This window comes from Capsella rubella, unplaced genomic scaffold (assembly GCF_000375325.1).
Source record: "Capsella rubella cultivar Monte Gargano unplaced genomic scaffold, Caprub1_0 scaffold_3, whole genome shotgun sequence".
NCBI classification, from domain to species: Eukaryota; Viridiplantae; Streptophyta; class Magnoliopsida; order Brassicales; family Brassicaceae; genus Capsella; species Capsella rubella.
In genome coordinates, this window is record NW_006238921.1 from 7,734,975 (window position 1) to 7,750,055 (window position 15,081).

General features: G+C 39.1%; 4 protein-coding genes across 4 annotated transcripts; 2 read left to right on the forward strand and 2 right to left on the reverse strand.

Moving 5' to 3' along the window:
• The first annotated feature begins 369 nt into the window (after positions 1-369).
• On the forward strand, positions 370-1,741 carry LOC17893528 (clavaminate synthase-like protein At3g21360). The gene is made up of 3 exons (XM_006297945.2): positions 370-801; positions 900-1,153; positions 1,243-1,741. Exons 1-3 carry the CDS (start codon positions 427-429, stop codon positions 1,601-1,603), a joined length of 990 nt encoding a protein of 329 aa, XP_006298007.2. The 5' UTR covers positions 370-426; the 3' UTR covers positions 1,604-1,741.
• Positions 1,742-2,341: 600 nt separating this feature from the next.
• On the forward strand, positions 2,342-10,739 carry LOC17891631 (mitochondrial thiamine diphosphate carrier 1). Its single transcript, XM_006298372.2, has 8 exons — positions 2,342-2,531; positions 2,932-3,086; positions 3,338-3,454; positions 8,969-9,080; positions 9,364-9,491; positions 9,812-9,964; positions 10,170-10,322; positions 10,476-10,739. The coding sequence occupies exons 2-8, from the start codon at positions 2,955-2,957 to the stop codon at positions 10,689-10,691; spliced, it is 1,011 nt and encodes a 336-aa protein (XP_006298434.2). The 5' UTR covers positions 2,342-2,531; positions 2,932-2,954; the 3' UTR covers positions 10,692-10,739.
• A 96-nt stretch (positions 10,740-10,835) lies between these two features.
• Positions 10,836-12,764, reverse strand: LOC17891718. Its single transcript, XM_006298555.2, has 3 exons — positions 12,332-12,764; positions 12,071-12,201; positions 10,836-11,327 (listed from the first exon to the last, which is right to left on the reverse strand). Exons 1-3 carry the CDS (start codon positions 12,495-12,497, stop codon positions 11,040-11,042), a joined length of 585 nt encoding a protein of 194 aa, XP_006298617.1. The 5' UTR covers positions 12,498-12,764; the 3' UTR covers positions 10,836-11,039.
• A 375-nt stretch (positions 12,765-13,139) lies between these two features.
• On the reverse strand, positions 13,140-14,303 carry LOC17892107 (F-box/WD-40 repeat-containing protein 1). The gene has a single exon (XM_006297813.1). It carries the CDS (start codon positions 14,301-14,303, stop codon positions 13,140-13,142), a length of 1,164 nt encoding a protein of 387 aa, XP_006297875.1.
• Positions 14,304-15,081: the final 778 nt, after the last annotated feature.

The following is a 15,081-nucleotide window of genomic DNA, read 5'->3' on the forward strand; positions in this document are numbered from 1 at the left end:
TTAGTTAATCCTCTTAATTACTATTAGAGTTCATTATATCTCTACTTATGTCCTTGTAGTGTTGTGTATTAGTTCTTGTATCCACTAAATAAAAGTGTAGCCAGCCGCTTAGATTCATCCATTGTTAGGGTGGTGCTTTGGCTAGTGATTCGAATATTCCTTGTTTATACAAATACAAGTTTCGTATAGATAAGAGTTCTGTTTAAAAATCGAAACAAAGTAATAAGTATGTTTAACGAAATTATGTAAATAATTTTAAAAAAGGAATAAATTTCATACAAATATAAGTGATTAATTTGTAAAGATACTTGAGAAACTTTTTGTTATCATCTGATTTATGCAATGTTAAGTGATCGTAACGACACGACAACAAAGTTTGTAATTAGAAAACAACTGAGAGAACAAGAAACAGAAACAGAAACAAAAATGGCGGATTCGTTGTTGTTGGAAACTCGAATCACACAGCAAAAGCAATACGAGTCCAAACCATTCCCGGCGGTGATATCACCACCGTCTTCGTCGATTCCGATTCCTGCTCTGTCTCTCCCACTCTTCACTCAGAGTATCAAGAATCAGAAACCTTACCTCGATTCGCTCTTGCACGGGTCCGGAGCAGTGCTGTTCAGAGGTTTTCCGGTGAATTCCGCCGAGGGTTTCAACGACGTCGTTGAGGCTTTTGGTTTCGATGAGTTTCCTTATGTCGGAGGCGCTGCTCCTCGCTCTAGCGTCGTCGGTCGTGTCTTTACGGCTAATGAGTCTCCTCCTGATCAGAAGATTCCTTTTCACCATGAGATGGCTCAGGTATATGTAATTTGTGATCTATCAGATTTTGGGGTTTATGTGATTCTGATTTACATCAAAAGGTTTGAGATTTATGGGATTTGATGGTGTTTTCATAGGTTCCTGAGTTTCCATCAAAGTTGTTCTTTTACTGTGAGGTAGAGCCTAAGTGTGGAGGAGAGACTCCAATTGTGTTGAGTCATGTGGTGTATGAGAGAATGAAAGATAAACATCCAGAGTTTGTTCAGAGATTAGAGGAACATGGTTTGCTCTATGTTAGGGTTTTAGGGGAAGATGATGATCCATCATCACCCATTGGCCGTGGTTGGAAATCCACGTTCTTGACTCAAGACAAGAACCTTGCTGAGCAAAGGTACCATCATCTCAAATCTGAGTCAGTATGATTAGTTCATCATCAGTTGTAGATTCTCAGAGTGTATATGTCTTTAATGGTAAAAACAGGGCAGCTAATTTGGGAATGAAACTGGAATGGACTGAGGATGGAGCCAAGACGGTAATGGGTCCAATCCCGGCTATCAAATACGATGAGTCCAGAAACCGTAAAGTATGGTTCAATAGCATGGTAGCTGCTTATACGGGCTGGGAGGATAAGCGGAACGATCCAACAAAGGCAGTGACTTTTGGGGACGGGAAGCCTTTACCTGCAGATATAGTCCATGACTGCCTGAAGATCCTTGAAGAGGAATGTGTTGCTGTTCCATGGCAGAGAGGAGATGTTTTGCTTATAGATAACTGGGCGGTTCTTCACTCTCGAAGACCGTTTGATCCTCCTCGTCGAGTCCTTGCATCACTCTGCAAATAGAATATGTTGTCTTCCACACTTAAAATCAAAGCTTTAGATTTTGGAATAGAGGCAAGAGTACTGTACATATTGCATACATATATTTGGGGTGTATAATAACCCATTTCTTTATTCGAAACATCTCTTATTTACACTGCATCAGAAAGTATACAACATAAGAAGAAACCTGAGACAAACTCGTCCCTCTTTAATTGTAAATGGAGTTTTGCTTTGAGATCTTGCTGAGGAACTCCACACAGATCTCCTCATTAAGTTTCGACTTAGATGGTTTCAGGCCTGGTTTGAGGTGTTCAGAAAGCCATTTTGCAGATTCTTTCTCCATACGAGTCTAAGTTGTTATTGAAGTCAATGTAGTAAACCCCGAACTAGCTGTGTACTCGTATTGCCATTCAAAGTTGTCCATTAAAGAACACAGGAACGAATGAAAATTTTCCATTTACCTCCTAGCTAGTGTGAACCACCTTAATTTACCATTTACTATGTGCTACTTGTTAGTTTGTGTTTTCAACTTTCAGTGTCTCCTTATGTTGTACTGGAGTTTGTAACACTGTTTATAAGATGTATATAAAACATTGGGATGTGATTAATGGATCCATCTCATTGTTGGAAGTTGATGACTCTAAAAGCAAATTTGAGGTCCATGCTTTTACAACTTTTTTGTGTAGAACCACAAATTTTAAAAGTTTCCTTTCTTTTTTTTAGTGTTGCTTTCTTATTATATAGACTCTGTTTTGTTTTCTTTGTTAAATTACTGATTCTTTTTTATTATTTTTCAATTGGTAGCTCACGGATTGTTCTTCTTCTTCTTCAGAGCAACAAGCTCTGAGATCCCTCATCAATCAATGGCGGTAACAGAGTCCTCTGTTTTTGTACTCTGAAAGCTTCTCCGGAGCTCTCTCATGGTGGCTAGTTTCTTGTATCTATATCTGTATGTTTCTCTTCTTTCATTTGCTTATATAATCACAACGAAAACTTCTCTTAAGATTCCCAAAAATTTCACCTTTTGCAATCGATTTCTCTACATTGTAATTCTTCAACATAGTTTCGTCGGAGAATTTCATTAAAGTTTGAGTTTTTGTTGTTCTCCTAAGTTTTATCTGTATAATTCTTGTTATTTCGGGCGAGATCGAGTCATTATAACCTTTATATTTTGAATTCCACACATGATCAAACCCTAGTTCCTAATTCCTCTGTTTTAGAATATGTAATGAATTATATATGTGTAGGTGTAGGTGTAGCTGTTTGTATGTTCTGGCAATTGATTTGTGGTTCAGTTACAAATTTGTTTGCCATATTGTTGTTGATGTTGATTAATACAATGATCTCAGGTTATAGCAAGGAGCTTGAGATCATGAGTGGTACAGAGTTAGAGGAGCCTGGACAGCTAAAACGTGCTGTGATTGATGCGTCAGCTGGTGCTGTTGCTGGTGCCATTTCACGGATGGTGACCTCTCCCCTTGATGTTATTAAGATTAGATTTCAGGTACGTAAAGATTCTTAGTTCATTGGCTTTTGTGGACTTAGATTTTGCGCATATGCTTTGTGACTACATAAATGAAGCATAGATTATGCAAATATGCTTTGTGACTGTAAAAATTGGAGGAGCATAGATTATGGGAGAGTTTGCTTGCGTAAGTTAAACACGACAAAGGTCTTAGCATGTTAAAGATCTTTGCTTTTGAGAAATTAAGAGCAATAGAAGAGTCAATGAAGTGAAACTACTGTCATTTTCAGGTTCAACTGGAGCCTACAGCTTCATGGGCTCTCACTAAAAATGATTCTCCACTGAAACCGAAGTATAATGGTTTGTTTCGAACAACGAAGGAAATATTTAGAGAGGAAGGTTTTTCAGTAAGTCTTCTAAGCTGAATTCACTAGCTATAGTTCTTCTGAAGGTGTTTAGCTGCTGTGTTTTCTTATGCTGGGTTGGTTGTGACTGCACCCATTCAATAAAATCACACAAATGCTTTTCCTAGCATATATTTTTCAACATCTATAATGTTGACTGTTGAGCTTAATATTACTTAGTTGGACTGCAAAATAGTGTAAATACCTTGATGATAGTGCAGCCTCACACAAGGCTGTATAAGGTTTCAATTGTTGTCTTAGACATATGTATGATGTGTTATGAGCCTCAGCTCTAGCCACAGACCTAGTATAGTATGCCGTAGCTAAACCGTAAGAACAGAGAAAATAGATAGCAAAGCTTCCTTTAACCCAAGCCTCTTTCTAGAGAATTAGGTTAATGCTGGAAGATGATTCTTATTGATGTTTAGAGACCTATTTATAGATCTCTATTACAACCGTCATAAGCTTAACTAAAAGTAAAAATACCAAAACCAAGTTCTAATAAGAAAAGGAAACATAAATAACTTAAGGAACCAGAAGCTTCTTATTCCTTCTTTGTTCTTCTCTGATAAGTGATACCAAATCGTGTATCATTACTCCCCTCCTCGACTAGGAGCTTGTCCTCAAGCTCCAGCTCCGGATACGCTTCTAAGAGCTTGTCTGCATCCTCCCACGTTGATTCATCCTCTGCATCTTTTGTCCATTTGACCAACAACTGTCTAGTACCTCCTCGCATTCTTGATTTTAAAAGTGTGAGTGGTTTTGCTGGCACTAAACGGCCATGCAAAACTGGTGGTAATGTTGGCTCGTCAGTAGGAATAGACCCCTTGTGACCTTTAAGTAGTGAAACATGAAACACATCATGGATCTTGGACCCTATGGGAAGACGTAAACGATAAGAAACTGCGCCCACTCGTCCTATTATCTCAAATGGTCCGTAAAACTTTGGAGACAACTTGGTGAAGGTCTTCTTTGCAACTGTCAATTGGCGATACGGCTGAAGTTTGAGCCAGACCCAGTCGCCGATATTGAACTCCACGAATCGATGATGTTTATCATATGCAAGCTTCATTCGTTGTTGAGCCTCTAGAAGCCGTTCTCGAGCTGTGACCAGAAACGCATCCCGCTGCTCCAATGCCACATCCAACGCGTCCACCTTTGTGCTACCACCCGTATAATTCAACAGCCGAGGCGGTTCCCGTCCATAAACCACTTGAAATGGTGTCGCTTTGAGGCCTGAATGAAAAGATGTGTTGTAACAATACTCCACCCATGGTAGCCAACTGAGCCATTGTCGTGGATTATCCCCCGTTAAGCAACGTAGATACATTTCCAACGTTCGATTAACGATCTCTGTTTGACCATCCGACTGAGGCCGATATGCTGTTGTGAAACACAAGTCTGTCCCCACCAATCTGAATAACTCACGCCAAAACAAGCTGCGAAAGATCTTGTCACGGTCCGTGACTATGGTTTCAGGAATACCATGCAAACGAACGATATCACGGAAGAATGCTTGTGCTACCGTACTAGCGGTGTAAGGATGACTTAAAGCGATAAAGTGAGCGTACTTCGAAAAACGATCCACCACCACCAGAATTACGGACTTACCCGTGACTTTGGGTAATGCCTCGACAAAGTCCATTGAAATGTCAGACCAAATTTGAGTTGGAATGGAAAGTGGTTGGAGTAACCCACCTGGCTGTAATGTTTCCCACTTGTTCTTTTGGCAAACTTGACACTCTTTAACAAACTCTTGAACTGACCTCTTCCACCCTTTCCAATAAAAATCTCGTCGAATACGTTCCATTGTTTTTTGTACCCCTTCATGCCCAAAATTGTGAAATGCTGAAATCACCTCTCGTATTAACTTTGATTCAGCGTCTATATAAGCACGATCTTTGTAAAAAATCAGCCCATTTCTAGCTTCCCACTCCTTAGACATCTCCCCACGAAGTATTTTATCCCTTAATTCAGCGAGGTTGAGTTGATTCTCCACTTCAACTCTTAACCTTGCTAAAATACCAGTATCAAATCCTTGCAACGCATTCACAGCACAGTCCTGCTCCTTCACTTCCTCATCTCGGCGAGACAAAGCGTCTGCCACCCTATTCAACTTACCTGGCCGAAATTCAACGCTAAAATTAAATCCCAACAACTTGCTTATCCAATGTATTTGTGGTGACGTTGAAAGTCGTTGCTCCAAGATAAACTTTAAACTATAATGATCTGTCCGGATGATGAACTGACGTCCCCACAAATAAGGCCTCCAATGTAACACTGCTTTTGCTAAACCAATAAGCTCCCTTTCATATGCTGCAAGCTTATGATGTCGGTCCGCAAGTTTTCTGCTAAAAAATGCTACAGGGTGTTTGTTCTGGTGAAGAACCGCACCAATACCAGTGCCTGAAGCATCACATTCGACAATAAATTCTTGAGAAAAATCGGGTAATGCCAAAACTGAAGCTTCCGACAATGCTTTCTTCAAAGTTACAAATGCTACTTCTGCCTCCCCACTCCATAAAAACCCTGCTTTCTTTAAAACACTTGTCAAGGGTGCTGCAATGATCCCATAATCTCTTATGAACTTTCGATAATACCCGGACAAGCCCAAAAATCCCCGAACAGCACGTGCAGACACCGGTTGTGGCCAATCTCGTATAGCTATTATCTTAGACTCATCGACACGTACCCCAGCATGGGAAATAACATGTCCAAGATATCCCACCTCTTCCTTCCCGAAACTACACTTGGAATGTTTTAAAAACAGCCCATGAGCTCGTAAAAGCTCAAAAACAGCTCTCATGTGAACCAAATGTTCGTCCCAAGTAGAGCTGTAAACCAGAATATCGTCAAAAAATACAAGAACAAACTTCCGAAGTATGCCTTGGAACACAGAGTTCATGAGACTTTGAAATGTTGAAGGTGCGTTGGCGAGCCCAAATGGCATAACCAAAAACTCGTAATGACCGTGGTGAGTGCGAAACGCTGTCTTCTCGATGTCTCCCTCAAACATGCGCACTTGATGATATCCTGACGTAAGATCCAGCTTTGTAAAATAACGAGCACCATGCAACTCATCCAAAAGCTCATCGACAACCGGAATTGGGAACTTGTCTTTAACTGTAACCTTATTAAGCTCCCTGAAATCAATGCAAAATCGCCATGTATTATCTGATTTTTTTACTAACAACACCGGAGAAGAAAATGGTGACGAGCTTGGTCGAATAACTCCATTGCGAAGCATTTCAGCACATTGTTTTTCAATCTTATCTTTCAGCAAATGTGGGTAACGGTAAGGGCGCACCGCCACTGGGTCTACTCCGCCTAATAAACGAATCTTGTGGTCAAATGATCGTTGAGGAGGTAAGCCCGTAGGTTTAGCAAACAATTCACTGAATTTGGCCACTAGCCCATCAAGACACATTGGTGTAGCGGTCGTAGTTAACACGTTCAACACTATCTCTGTAGCCGCCTTTTGAAAAGCAGTTTCAGTCTCCGTCTCTCCAATGGTTGTAAAAATCTCTTCCTCATCTTCGATCCATCTCTCCAAAGTGTTGTTGTTACCAATTGTGTTAAGGGCAGCCCCTTTATCCTCCCTAACATCTGCTTCTCCATGCCATTTAATAAGAGTATCCCCGCGGACAAACTCGATAGTCCTTGCCGGACCGTCCCAAATAACTCGGCCAAGGGCATTTAACCACCGTATTCCAAGAACCACGTTGAACCCACTTAATGGAATAGCAAAGCAATCTGTTTCAAATTGATGTCCTTGGACTTCCATTACAAGTCCCTTACATAAGCCATCCACTGGGCACTTTCCACCGTCAGCCAATGCAACAACTCGTCCGGGCTTTCGAATCATTGGAATTCCTAATTTTGCAGCCACACTGCTCTTAATAAAGTTGTGAGTGCTACCGGTATCCAATAAAATCCAACCCGTTTCACCTGCAATAGCCGCATTCACTTGAAACGTACTCTCAGTTTGCTCCCCTTTCATGGCATTTAGTGAAAGTTCCAAATCTCCCTCTTCAAAAGGCTCATCTTCTTGATCCTCCCCATCCTGTACTAGCTCAATATGGAATAAAACCGGTTGACACTTATGTCCTGGTGCATAAGATTCATCACAATTGAAACAAAGCCCTTTTGCCTTTCTCTCTGCCATTTCAGCAAGTGTAAGCTTCTTCCTAACCTGTTTAGGTGGATTTGTCTTATGTAAAGGATACTCTCGTCCTTTTTCGAGTTGCTGCTCTTGACTTCCTATAAGGCCTGGTTTTGACAACAGAGGGCTGTATCTCAGTGTGGGAGCTGAGTGGCCTCCAAACGTACGGACACGTCTATCCCCTGCGATCTTATATTCATTATCCCTCGCATATTCCATGGCTTCAAAAATTGTTTCTGGTCGTAAATACTCCACCTCCTTGCGTAGATTATCCGTCAAACCCGCACAAAACTGCCACAATTGTTGAGCTCCTGATAACCTCGTCTGTCTCCCCAAGCATTCTTCAAACTGGTTGCAATATTCATCAACTGTTCCCGTATGCCGTAAGTTACATAACTCACCTACCGGGTTTACCGCATCAGCCTTCCCAAACCTGCTTTTACAAATCTTTTTAAACTCAATCCAACTGAGCTTGTGGGTAACCAACCTGCGTAAGTTAGTGTTCCAGTGATATGCTTGTCCTGTGAGCACAAACGTGGCCTGCCGGACCCGAGCATCATCATGATAAATTCTTTGGTCCTCAAAATAATCTTCACATCGTTGTAACCATTCAACTGCGTTAGTAGTCCCATCGTATGATGGAAACTCGACCCTTGCAGGTGGTAAAGCAAAACCACCATTATGTTCTTCTCTGCACTCATCCTCCCTGTCTCCTATCTCTGATTGCACACGACAATCTCCTGACAAGAAGTTAGAGTAAGTTACATCACCAATTGGTCTCACTGGCCAATCCCCGCCCCCATCTGTTCGCCGATGGCCAATCCCTGGCTCTGATACCAAGATGTTATGAGCCTCAGCTCTAGCCACAGACCTAGTATAGTATGCCGTAGCTAAACCGTAAGAACAGAGAAAATAGATAGCAAAGCTTCCTTTAACCCAAGCCTCTTTCTAGAGAATTAGGTTAATGCTGGAAGATGATTCTTATTGATGTTTAGAGACCTATTTATAGATCTCTATTACAACCGTCATAAGCTTAACTAAAAGTAAAAATACCAAAACCAAGTTCTAATAAGAAAAGGAAACATAAATAACTTAAGGAACCAGAAGCTTCTTATTCCTTCTTTGTTCTTCTCTGATAAGTGATACCAAATCGTGTATCATGATGTTGGAAAACCTCCAGGATATGAGACAAAATATTAAACTGCATATCTTGTGCATTCATAGCCTTTCTTTATAAATTTTTTGTTGACATTGATAACTCATGAATGACCCATTCTAGACCTCTTCAGGAATTGTTTTCATCATATTTATGGCTTACAGACAGTCTGGATTTGAATTCAAGTTGCTTCTGGCAGGGTTTTTGGCGGGGAAATGTCCCAGCTTTACTTATGGTTGTGCCATATACTTCCATACAATTTGCAGTTTTACATAAGGTGAAGTCTTTTGCCGCTGGTTCATCAAAGGCTGGTACATCACTAACTTTTAATGGATCTGTTAGTGAATCTTTATTTGTATGTAATCCCGTGCAAATAATGACTTGAAGTATATCTATGATGTGGTTCTTATAGTTTAACTTTTGTTGAGGTTCATGTGAATTAACTCCTTTGAAGGAGCTGTTTTGGGCAAGATGACTTGGATTTATGTATCCATCTGCATGTTACAATCCCCTTAAAAGAAAGACCCATTTCACAATGTTTCAGAAAAATTAAAGGGAGAGCTATTTGGAATTCTAATTTCTGGTGTTCTGCAGAAAATCATGCTCAACTGAGCCCTTATCTTTCTTACATCAGTGGAGCACTAGCAGGGTGTGCAGCGACAGTCGGATCATATCCATTTGACCTATTGCGGACTGTATTGGCTTCACAGGGTGAGCCAAAGGTATTATATTTCTTCTGTAAAAGAATGTGATGACATAAATGTGGGTTCTCTATAGAGTTGGTTTCGGGGGTTCATTGATTAGTACACCTCTGGTGCTGGTAAGGTCGAATTTTTATACCTTCAAAGTCAACAATATACTTACAGAAAGAAAGGAAATTGAAATGTTTTGGAGAATGAGCTGACATAAAGACTAGTCATTTTCTAGGAACCTATCTCTGGAGCTCTCTGATTTTCATGAAAAAGTTACGATTTGACTCATGTATCGTACTTGAGTTAGTATCAATTCTTGAAGATGGTTAAATCAAATTTCTTTTGAATAGGTATATCCAACTATGAGATCAGCTTTTCTGAGTATAGTGAAAACTCGTGGAATCAAAGGGTTGTATGCAGGATTGTCCCCAACTTTGATTGAGATCATTCCTTATGCCGGTCTGCAGTTTGGCACTTACGACACATTTAAACGCTGGAGTATGGTAAGCTATAGCTTCAGCAACGTTTTCAGGCTTTGTTTCCTTGTAGTATAGATACACCTTTGCATCCACTACTACTAATTCTATTAACTTCTGTGTTCTAAAAACCAGATTATCTTTAAGCTCTATTGGACTTCTCATCTCATCTTTTAGCTGTATTTTGGACTTCACATCTCAATTCTCACTAATGGTATTCATTTTGCTTTAGGTCTATAATCAGCGGTACAGATCTTCTTCATCAAGCTCAGTTAATCAAAATGATAGCCTTTCGAGCTTTCAGCTCTTCCTCTGCGGTTTAGCTGCTGGTACTGTTTCTAAACTTGTTTGTCATCCACTCGATGTTGTCAAGAAAAGATTCCAGGTTAGTACCTTGCTATGAACTTCTGTTTGTGTTGTAACTCTGTTTTTTTTAATGTGATTAATCATCAAGGTTTTCATTACCAAAAGCCTAAACCCATTATACAAGGCGGAAGATCTTCATCAAGGTTTAATATGGGAATGTTTGTCGCTGCAGGTTGAAGGTCTGCAACGGGACCCTAAATATGGAGCCCGAGTAGAGCTAAATGCTTACAAGAACATGTTTGATGCTTTAGGGCAGATATTAAGATTAGAAGGTTGGCACGGTCTTTATAAAGGCATCGTTCCATCCACCATTAAAGCCGCACCTGCTGGTGCTGTTACATTTGTTGCCTATGAACTTGCATCTGATTGGTTTGAGACAAACTTGTAATAAAAAATATTATTCAACTCTCTTGGTAAATCTTATTATTATTCTTTTTTCGCTTTGAGTAATAAGTAATACAAATTCCCTACTTGTTCGAACAGAGACCAATAATGCAAACTCTTTCATACGAGGAAGTGGCAACGGTAGATATCAGCAGAATCATGGCTTGATTGAAAAAAGCTCTTGTATTCTTAGCTGCACAGTTTTACATTATTACTCAGAGTCAGAGAAAAGAAAAAAATCGAAGTCAATGTCATCTCTGGTTCTGTGTTACACATCTGACGCACAAAACTTTCTAAAACCGGCAAGGACAAAAGAAACCAACCAGTTGTGAGAACGAAAACAGCCTTTACTTTATTCATATTGTTGCTTCTGCTTATCAGTAACCTCTTGAGGCAAAGACAGGAACTGAGTAATCTTCTGGACCTGAGAGACATCAACCCGGTACTTTGCAGCTATATCGTTAACACTCATTGGACCATTGTGATCCTGAGCTTTGCCCTGGTAGAGAAGCATGATATGTCGCACTTGTGCTACATTCAATGTTCCTTGAGGCACTGGGTTTTCCTCATACCTTGTTGATTCAGGAGTTGTGTTCCGGAGCTTTGGGAGTGGCCTTTTCGATGTTTCCACTAGTGATGCCTATATAAATCACAAGTCTTAAGATTGTTTATATGGATAGATATATCTTGGAGTTAAACACAGAAAAGACCACAACTCTCAACTAAAACCACTCACAATGACTATTTCAATTTATACTCCCCTTTTGCATTTTCTACATTTCCACATTTCCTCTCTTATTCTCAACTTAATCTACACCACCAAGCATTATCAGCGTTAAGAGAAACAACAAGAAATGTAAAGCAATCTTATTCCTTTTTCTTGTGCCACCAATTTTCGTAACTATTCAATTGGTGCGTCACAATACATTATCCAAAGATTTTTAACTCTGGTTACACGACATATAACAATTATTCGAAAGTTCATATTGCTGTTCAGTCCCATTTAACATCATGTAGTAAAACATATATCCCAAAAATGCTACACAGGGTTGGGAGTCAGCCCATCATTGTTCATATAACCTTTCAGATCCATCCACTTAACACCCCTTAAACTCAATCAGTTACAAGACCTTTACATGAATAATGACAGAAACTCCACAAGATATGACCTAGACAACACAACTAAGTTCTCATACTATTTCTCAACAGCTACATAACTACAAACTCTAAAGCTATTGTGTCGATATACAGGATGGACATTAACTATCAATGCAGGTAATCACACTATCAAATTTCAAGAAGCAAATACTTGTCCTGAAGAGAATCGAACCTATGCGTCAAATATTAAACAGCATACTAAAGGAAGAGGGAAACGCTACTTACATCTCCCATCTCAGCTTTGCCTCCAGGTTTAGCCTTAATTCTCCCAACCATTTGGTTCAACATTGTATCATATTTCGGGTCTCGTTCCTCTAAAACATCATCCTCCTCACTCGTTCTTCGACCTTTATTATCTAAACAAATACATTCCCAAATTCACATTAAAAAACCGGACATTTCTTGTTCATAGCACCAATCTAATGTTCATAGCGAAAATGTGAAAACTTTGGAATACCCAAATGCGATAAAATTTAGGGTTTGTACCAGAAGAAACAACATCAACGGTGGGAGTAGACGGAGATGGTTTGACGGCACTGAGCTCCTCCGTAGGGAGCGATCTCCGATCAACGACGACCCTTGATGTAGAAGATGGTGTTGATCTCTCAACTTCTTTGATTTTACCAACAGCTCGACGCAATTGCTGACCCATTACCACAGTAAGTAACACCCCCACTCGTTTTCTCTTTTTCAGCTTCTCTTATATATAAATCACGACAAGAATCGAATTGTAAGGTAGTTTTGCTGCATCCCGATGATTACAATGGGGGAAGAATTCGAATCAACGGGTAAGCTTCAGCTGTATAGTTGATGTTTTGAAGGAGGGAGAGAAGAAGAAGCTCGAAGAGAAGAGAAGAACGTGTTCGTGCTCAAGGGTTACACGCGCTCGCTTTCAGAGACACATAACGTTTCCTTTTCTTTTACCTCCGACGAGGATCGAACTCGCACACTGAACCTCAAAAGCAATTTTTATTTTTATACTCAAAAAAAGTTTTTAAAATTGAAGTCCCCAATGGGCCTAAATATAGACCCAACTGGTCCAAATTAATTGTCAAACCCACTAAGCATGAGTTATTTTATGTGCATACTTGTTCATCATTGACTCATTGTGCAGAGCAAAAAGACAAAAACAATATGGGACTTTTAAGTTGTTTTATGAATTGCAACTATGGTCCTCATTGAGACAGAAGTATACATTATATCTTTTATTATTACAAATCATGATTCATGAACCGGGAAAACAAACATAATTCGGTTTATAATGTTAACTCACATGACCATACCCAAATGCTCTCTATTCGGTTTTGTCCTCTGATGTTGGAACCGGAACAAGACTTGGAAGATACGCATAACCGGAGATAAAAGGCCAACTAAAACCCCTTTGATGTCGTTCTATCTCAGCTTGTCTTATGATCTCACCAGCTTCTCCAATTAGGTAGACATTGACCGCTACGTTTCTTTCATCTGCCACTGGTTCCTCACAACATAATACGATCCTATTATTCTTATCAATGAAATGCACCGGACCAGCAATATTCTCACAAGCACTAAATACCGGGAGATCAGGTTTAGTCGCACTAAACAACTTGGTCCATGATGATGTGCTCACTCCGTTCTTCTTGACATTGTTTATAACCCAAACCTCGATCTTTGTCGTCTCTTTACTTTGGTGCAACAAAGAAAGATTGCTTCCTCTGAAAGCTACTGATAAATCTACAACATCATCTGCACCATACTCAAAGGGAAGAGCACATAAGGGGTCAAATGACTCTGTACAAAAGTTAAAACATTGGATGAACATGTCGGGTTTGCGATTCCATTTAGCAACCCAATACATGTTTCCATTGAGTGACACACCTTTACAAGTAGAAACCACATGCCAATCCAAAGAAACTTCAAGAACTTTCCAAGAATCCAACTTGAAGTCGTAGATGTAAGCCTCTGGTTTGTAAGACCCTGTGTTTGAGTACTTGTTAATGGTAAACATACCATTCACAAATCTCAAGAATTTATAGCCATCACGAGACGAACCGTCGTATCCAATACCATAGCAATGACAAGTAGGGTAAGTAGAACAGAGAGGCTTGATCCATCTAACTTCTTGCAAACATGGGTTCCATAATGCAACCGAACCTACCTCTAGGATACATAGCATTAACCCATCGCAGTGAATCATAGTATAAATCTCAGAGTGGACTTCAAACTCTTGTGGAAGTGAAAAAGATGAGATAGCTCCAGTTACCGGGTTGAAGATCTTAACCATATGAATATGGTTGCTTCGTATGATATGTCCCTGAAGGAGAGCTAAGTGCTTGTAAACGAATCTCTTGTCTTTGAACAGAGCTAGCCATTGTTTGCACGTTAACTTGAGTCGTAGAAGAGATTTAGTTTGAACCCTGCTGAGTATTTCTTCCAATAATTCTAATGGCAATGAACACTCTTTTGAATCCATGGCCATGGAGTGATACTGCTTCTCTGGATCTTTGTGAATATAAATGATTGGAACCACGCCATCATATTAAGATAGTTTTACAAAATTGTCTGAAATATCCAAATATTTGGAAATAAATATGGGATGGATTGACATATGTCATTTTTTCTAATATTACAAAATTAGAATTAAATAGATAAAGAAATTTTTGTGAGTAAAGTAAAGATTAAAAAAATCTGAGATATGTATATTTTACCTCAAGATTTCTAGTTAGTTTCCTTTAGTTGCCTATAAATATATTTTATACCCTTTAATTAATATTTATATAGGTGAAATCTATTTTTCTTTGTGAAAAAAAGAAAGAAAAGAGGAGAAAATATATAATCATTAATGTGTTAAGATATACTGTATTCTTAAAGGAGAACATTTTTTGAAATTTATAATATATAAAAAGTAGCACAAGATAACGTGGACCAACATTTCAACTTGTCTAGTTGTAGAAAACAATTTAAGTAAGATGAAATATATTTTTGAAATATATATTTTTCCTCGAAAGCTCCAGTCAATTTTCTAATGGTTCGACCATAATACTGTTTTCCTTTAAAAAAATTCCAATCTGCTTTTTGAAAGTTCATATGAGTCAATTAGGAACTTTTAAAAATTTAAGAACAAAAAATATTGTTATATGCAACTTTAAAGTAATTGCAAACTACTATTTCTCATGTAAAGCATCCAAATAAATGAAATTAAAATAAAATGTTACAACAGCCCAAAACACATAAGGTAAAACATATATACTGAACCA

What these genes read in the sequence shown, in the direction of transcription:
- LOC17893528 (XM_006297945.2), top strand. Translation starts at nt 427, where the DNA reads ATGGCGGATTCGTTGTTGTTGGAAACTCGAATCACACAGCAAAAGCAA. An exon ending in TTCACCATGAGATGGCTCAG is followed by an intron (nt 802 to 899) that starts GTATATGTAATT and finishes GTGTTTTCATAG; the next exon opens with GTTCCTGAGTTTCCATCAAA. An exon ending in AAGAACCTTGCTGAGCAAAG is followed by an intron (nt 1,154 to 1,242) that starts GTACCATCATCT and finishes TGGTAAAAACAG; the next exon opens with GGCAGCTAATTTGGGAATGA.
- LOC17891631 (XM_006298372.2), top strand. Translation starts at nt 2,955, where the DNA reads ATGAGTGGTACAGAGTTAGAGGAGCCTGGACAGCTAAAACGTGCTGTG. An exon ending in TTATTAAGATTAGATTTCAG is followed by an intron (nt 3,087 to 3,337) that starts GTACGTAAAGAT and finishes TGTCATTTTCAG; the next exon opens with GTTCAACTGGAGCCTACAGC. An exon ending in TTGTCAAGAAAAGATTCCAG is followed by an intron (nt 10,323 to 10,475) that starts GTTAGTACCTTG and finishes TTGTCGCTGCAG; the next exon opens with GTTGAAGGTCTGCAACGGGA.
- LOC17891718 (XM_006298555.2), bottom strand. Translation starts at nt 12,497, where the DNA reads ATGGGTCAGCAATTGCGTCGAGCTGTTGGTAAAATCAAAGAAGTTGAG. An exon ending in CGTTGATGTTGTTTCTTCTG is followed by an intron (nt 12,202 to 12,331) that starts GTACAAACCCTA and finishes GTATTTGTTTAG; the next exon opens with ATAATAAAGGTCGAAGAACG. An exon ending in GCAAAGCTGAGATGGGAGAT is followed by an intron (nt 11,328 to 12,070) that starts GTAAGTAGCGTT and finishes TGATTTATATAG; the next exon opens with GCATCACTAGTGGAAACATC.
- LOC17892107 (XM_006297813.1), bottom strand. Translation starts at nt 14,303, where the DNA reads ATGGCCATGGATTCAAAAGAGTGTTCATTGCCATTAGAATTATTGGAA.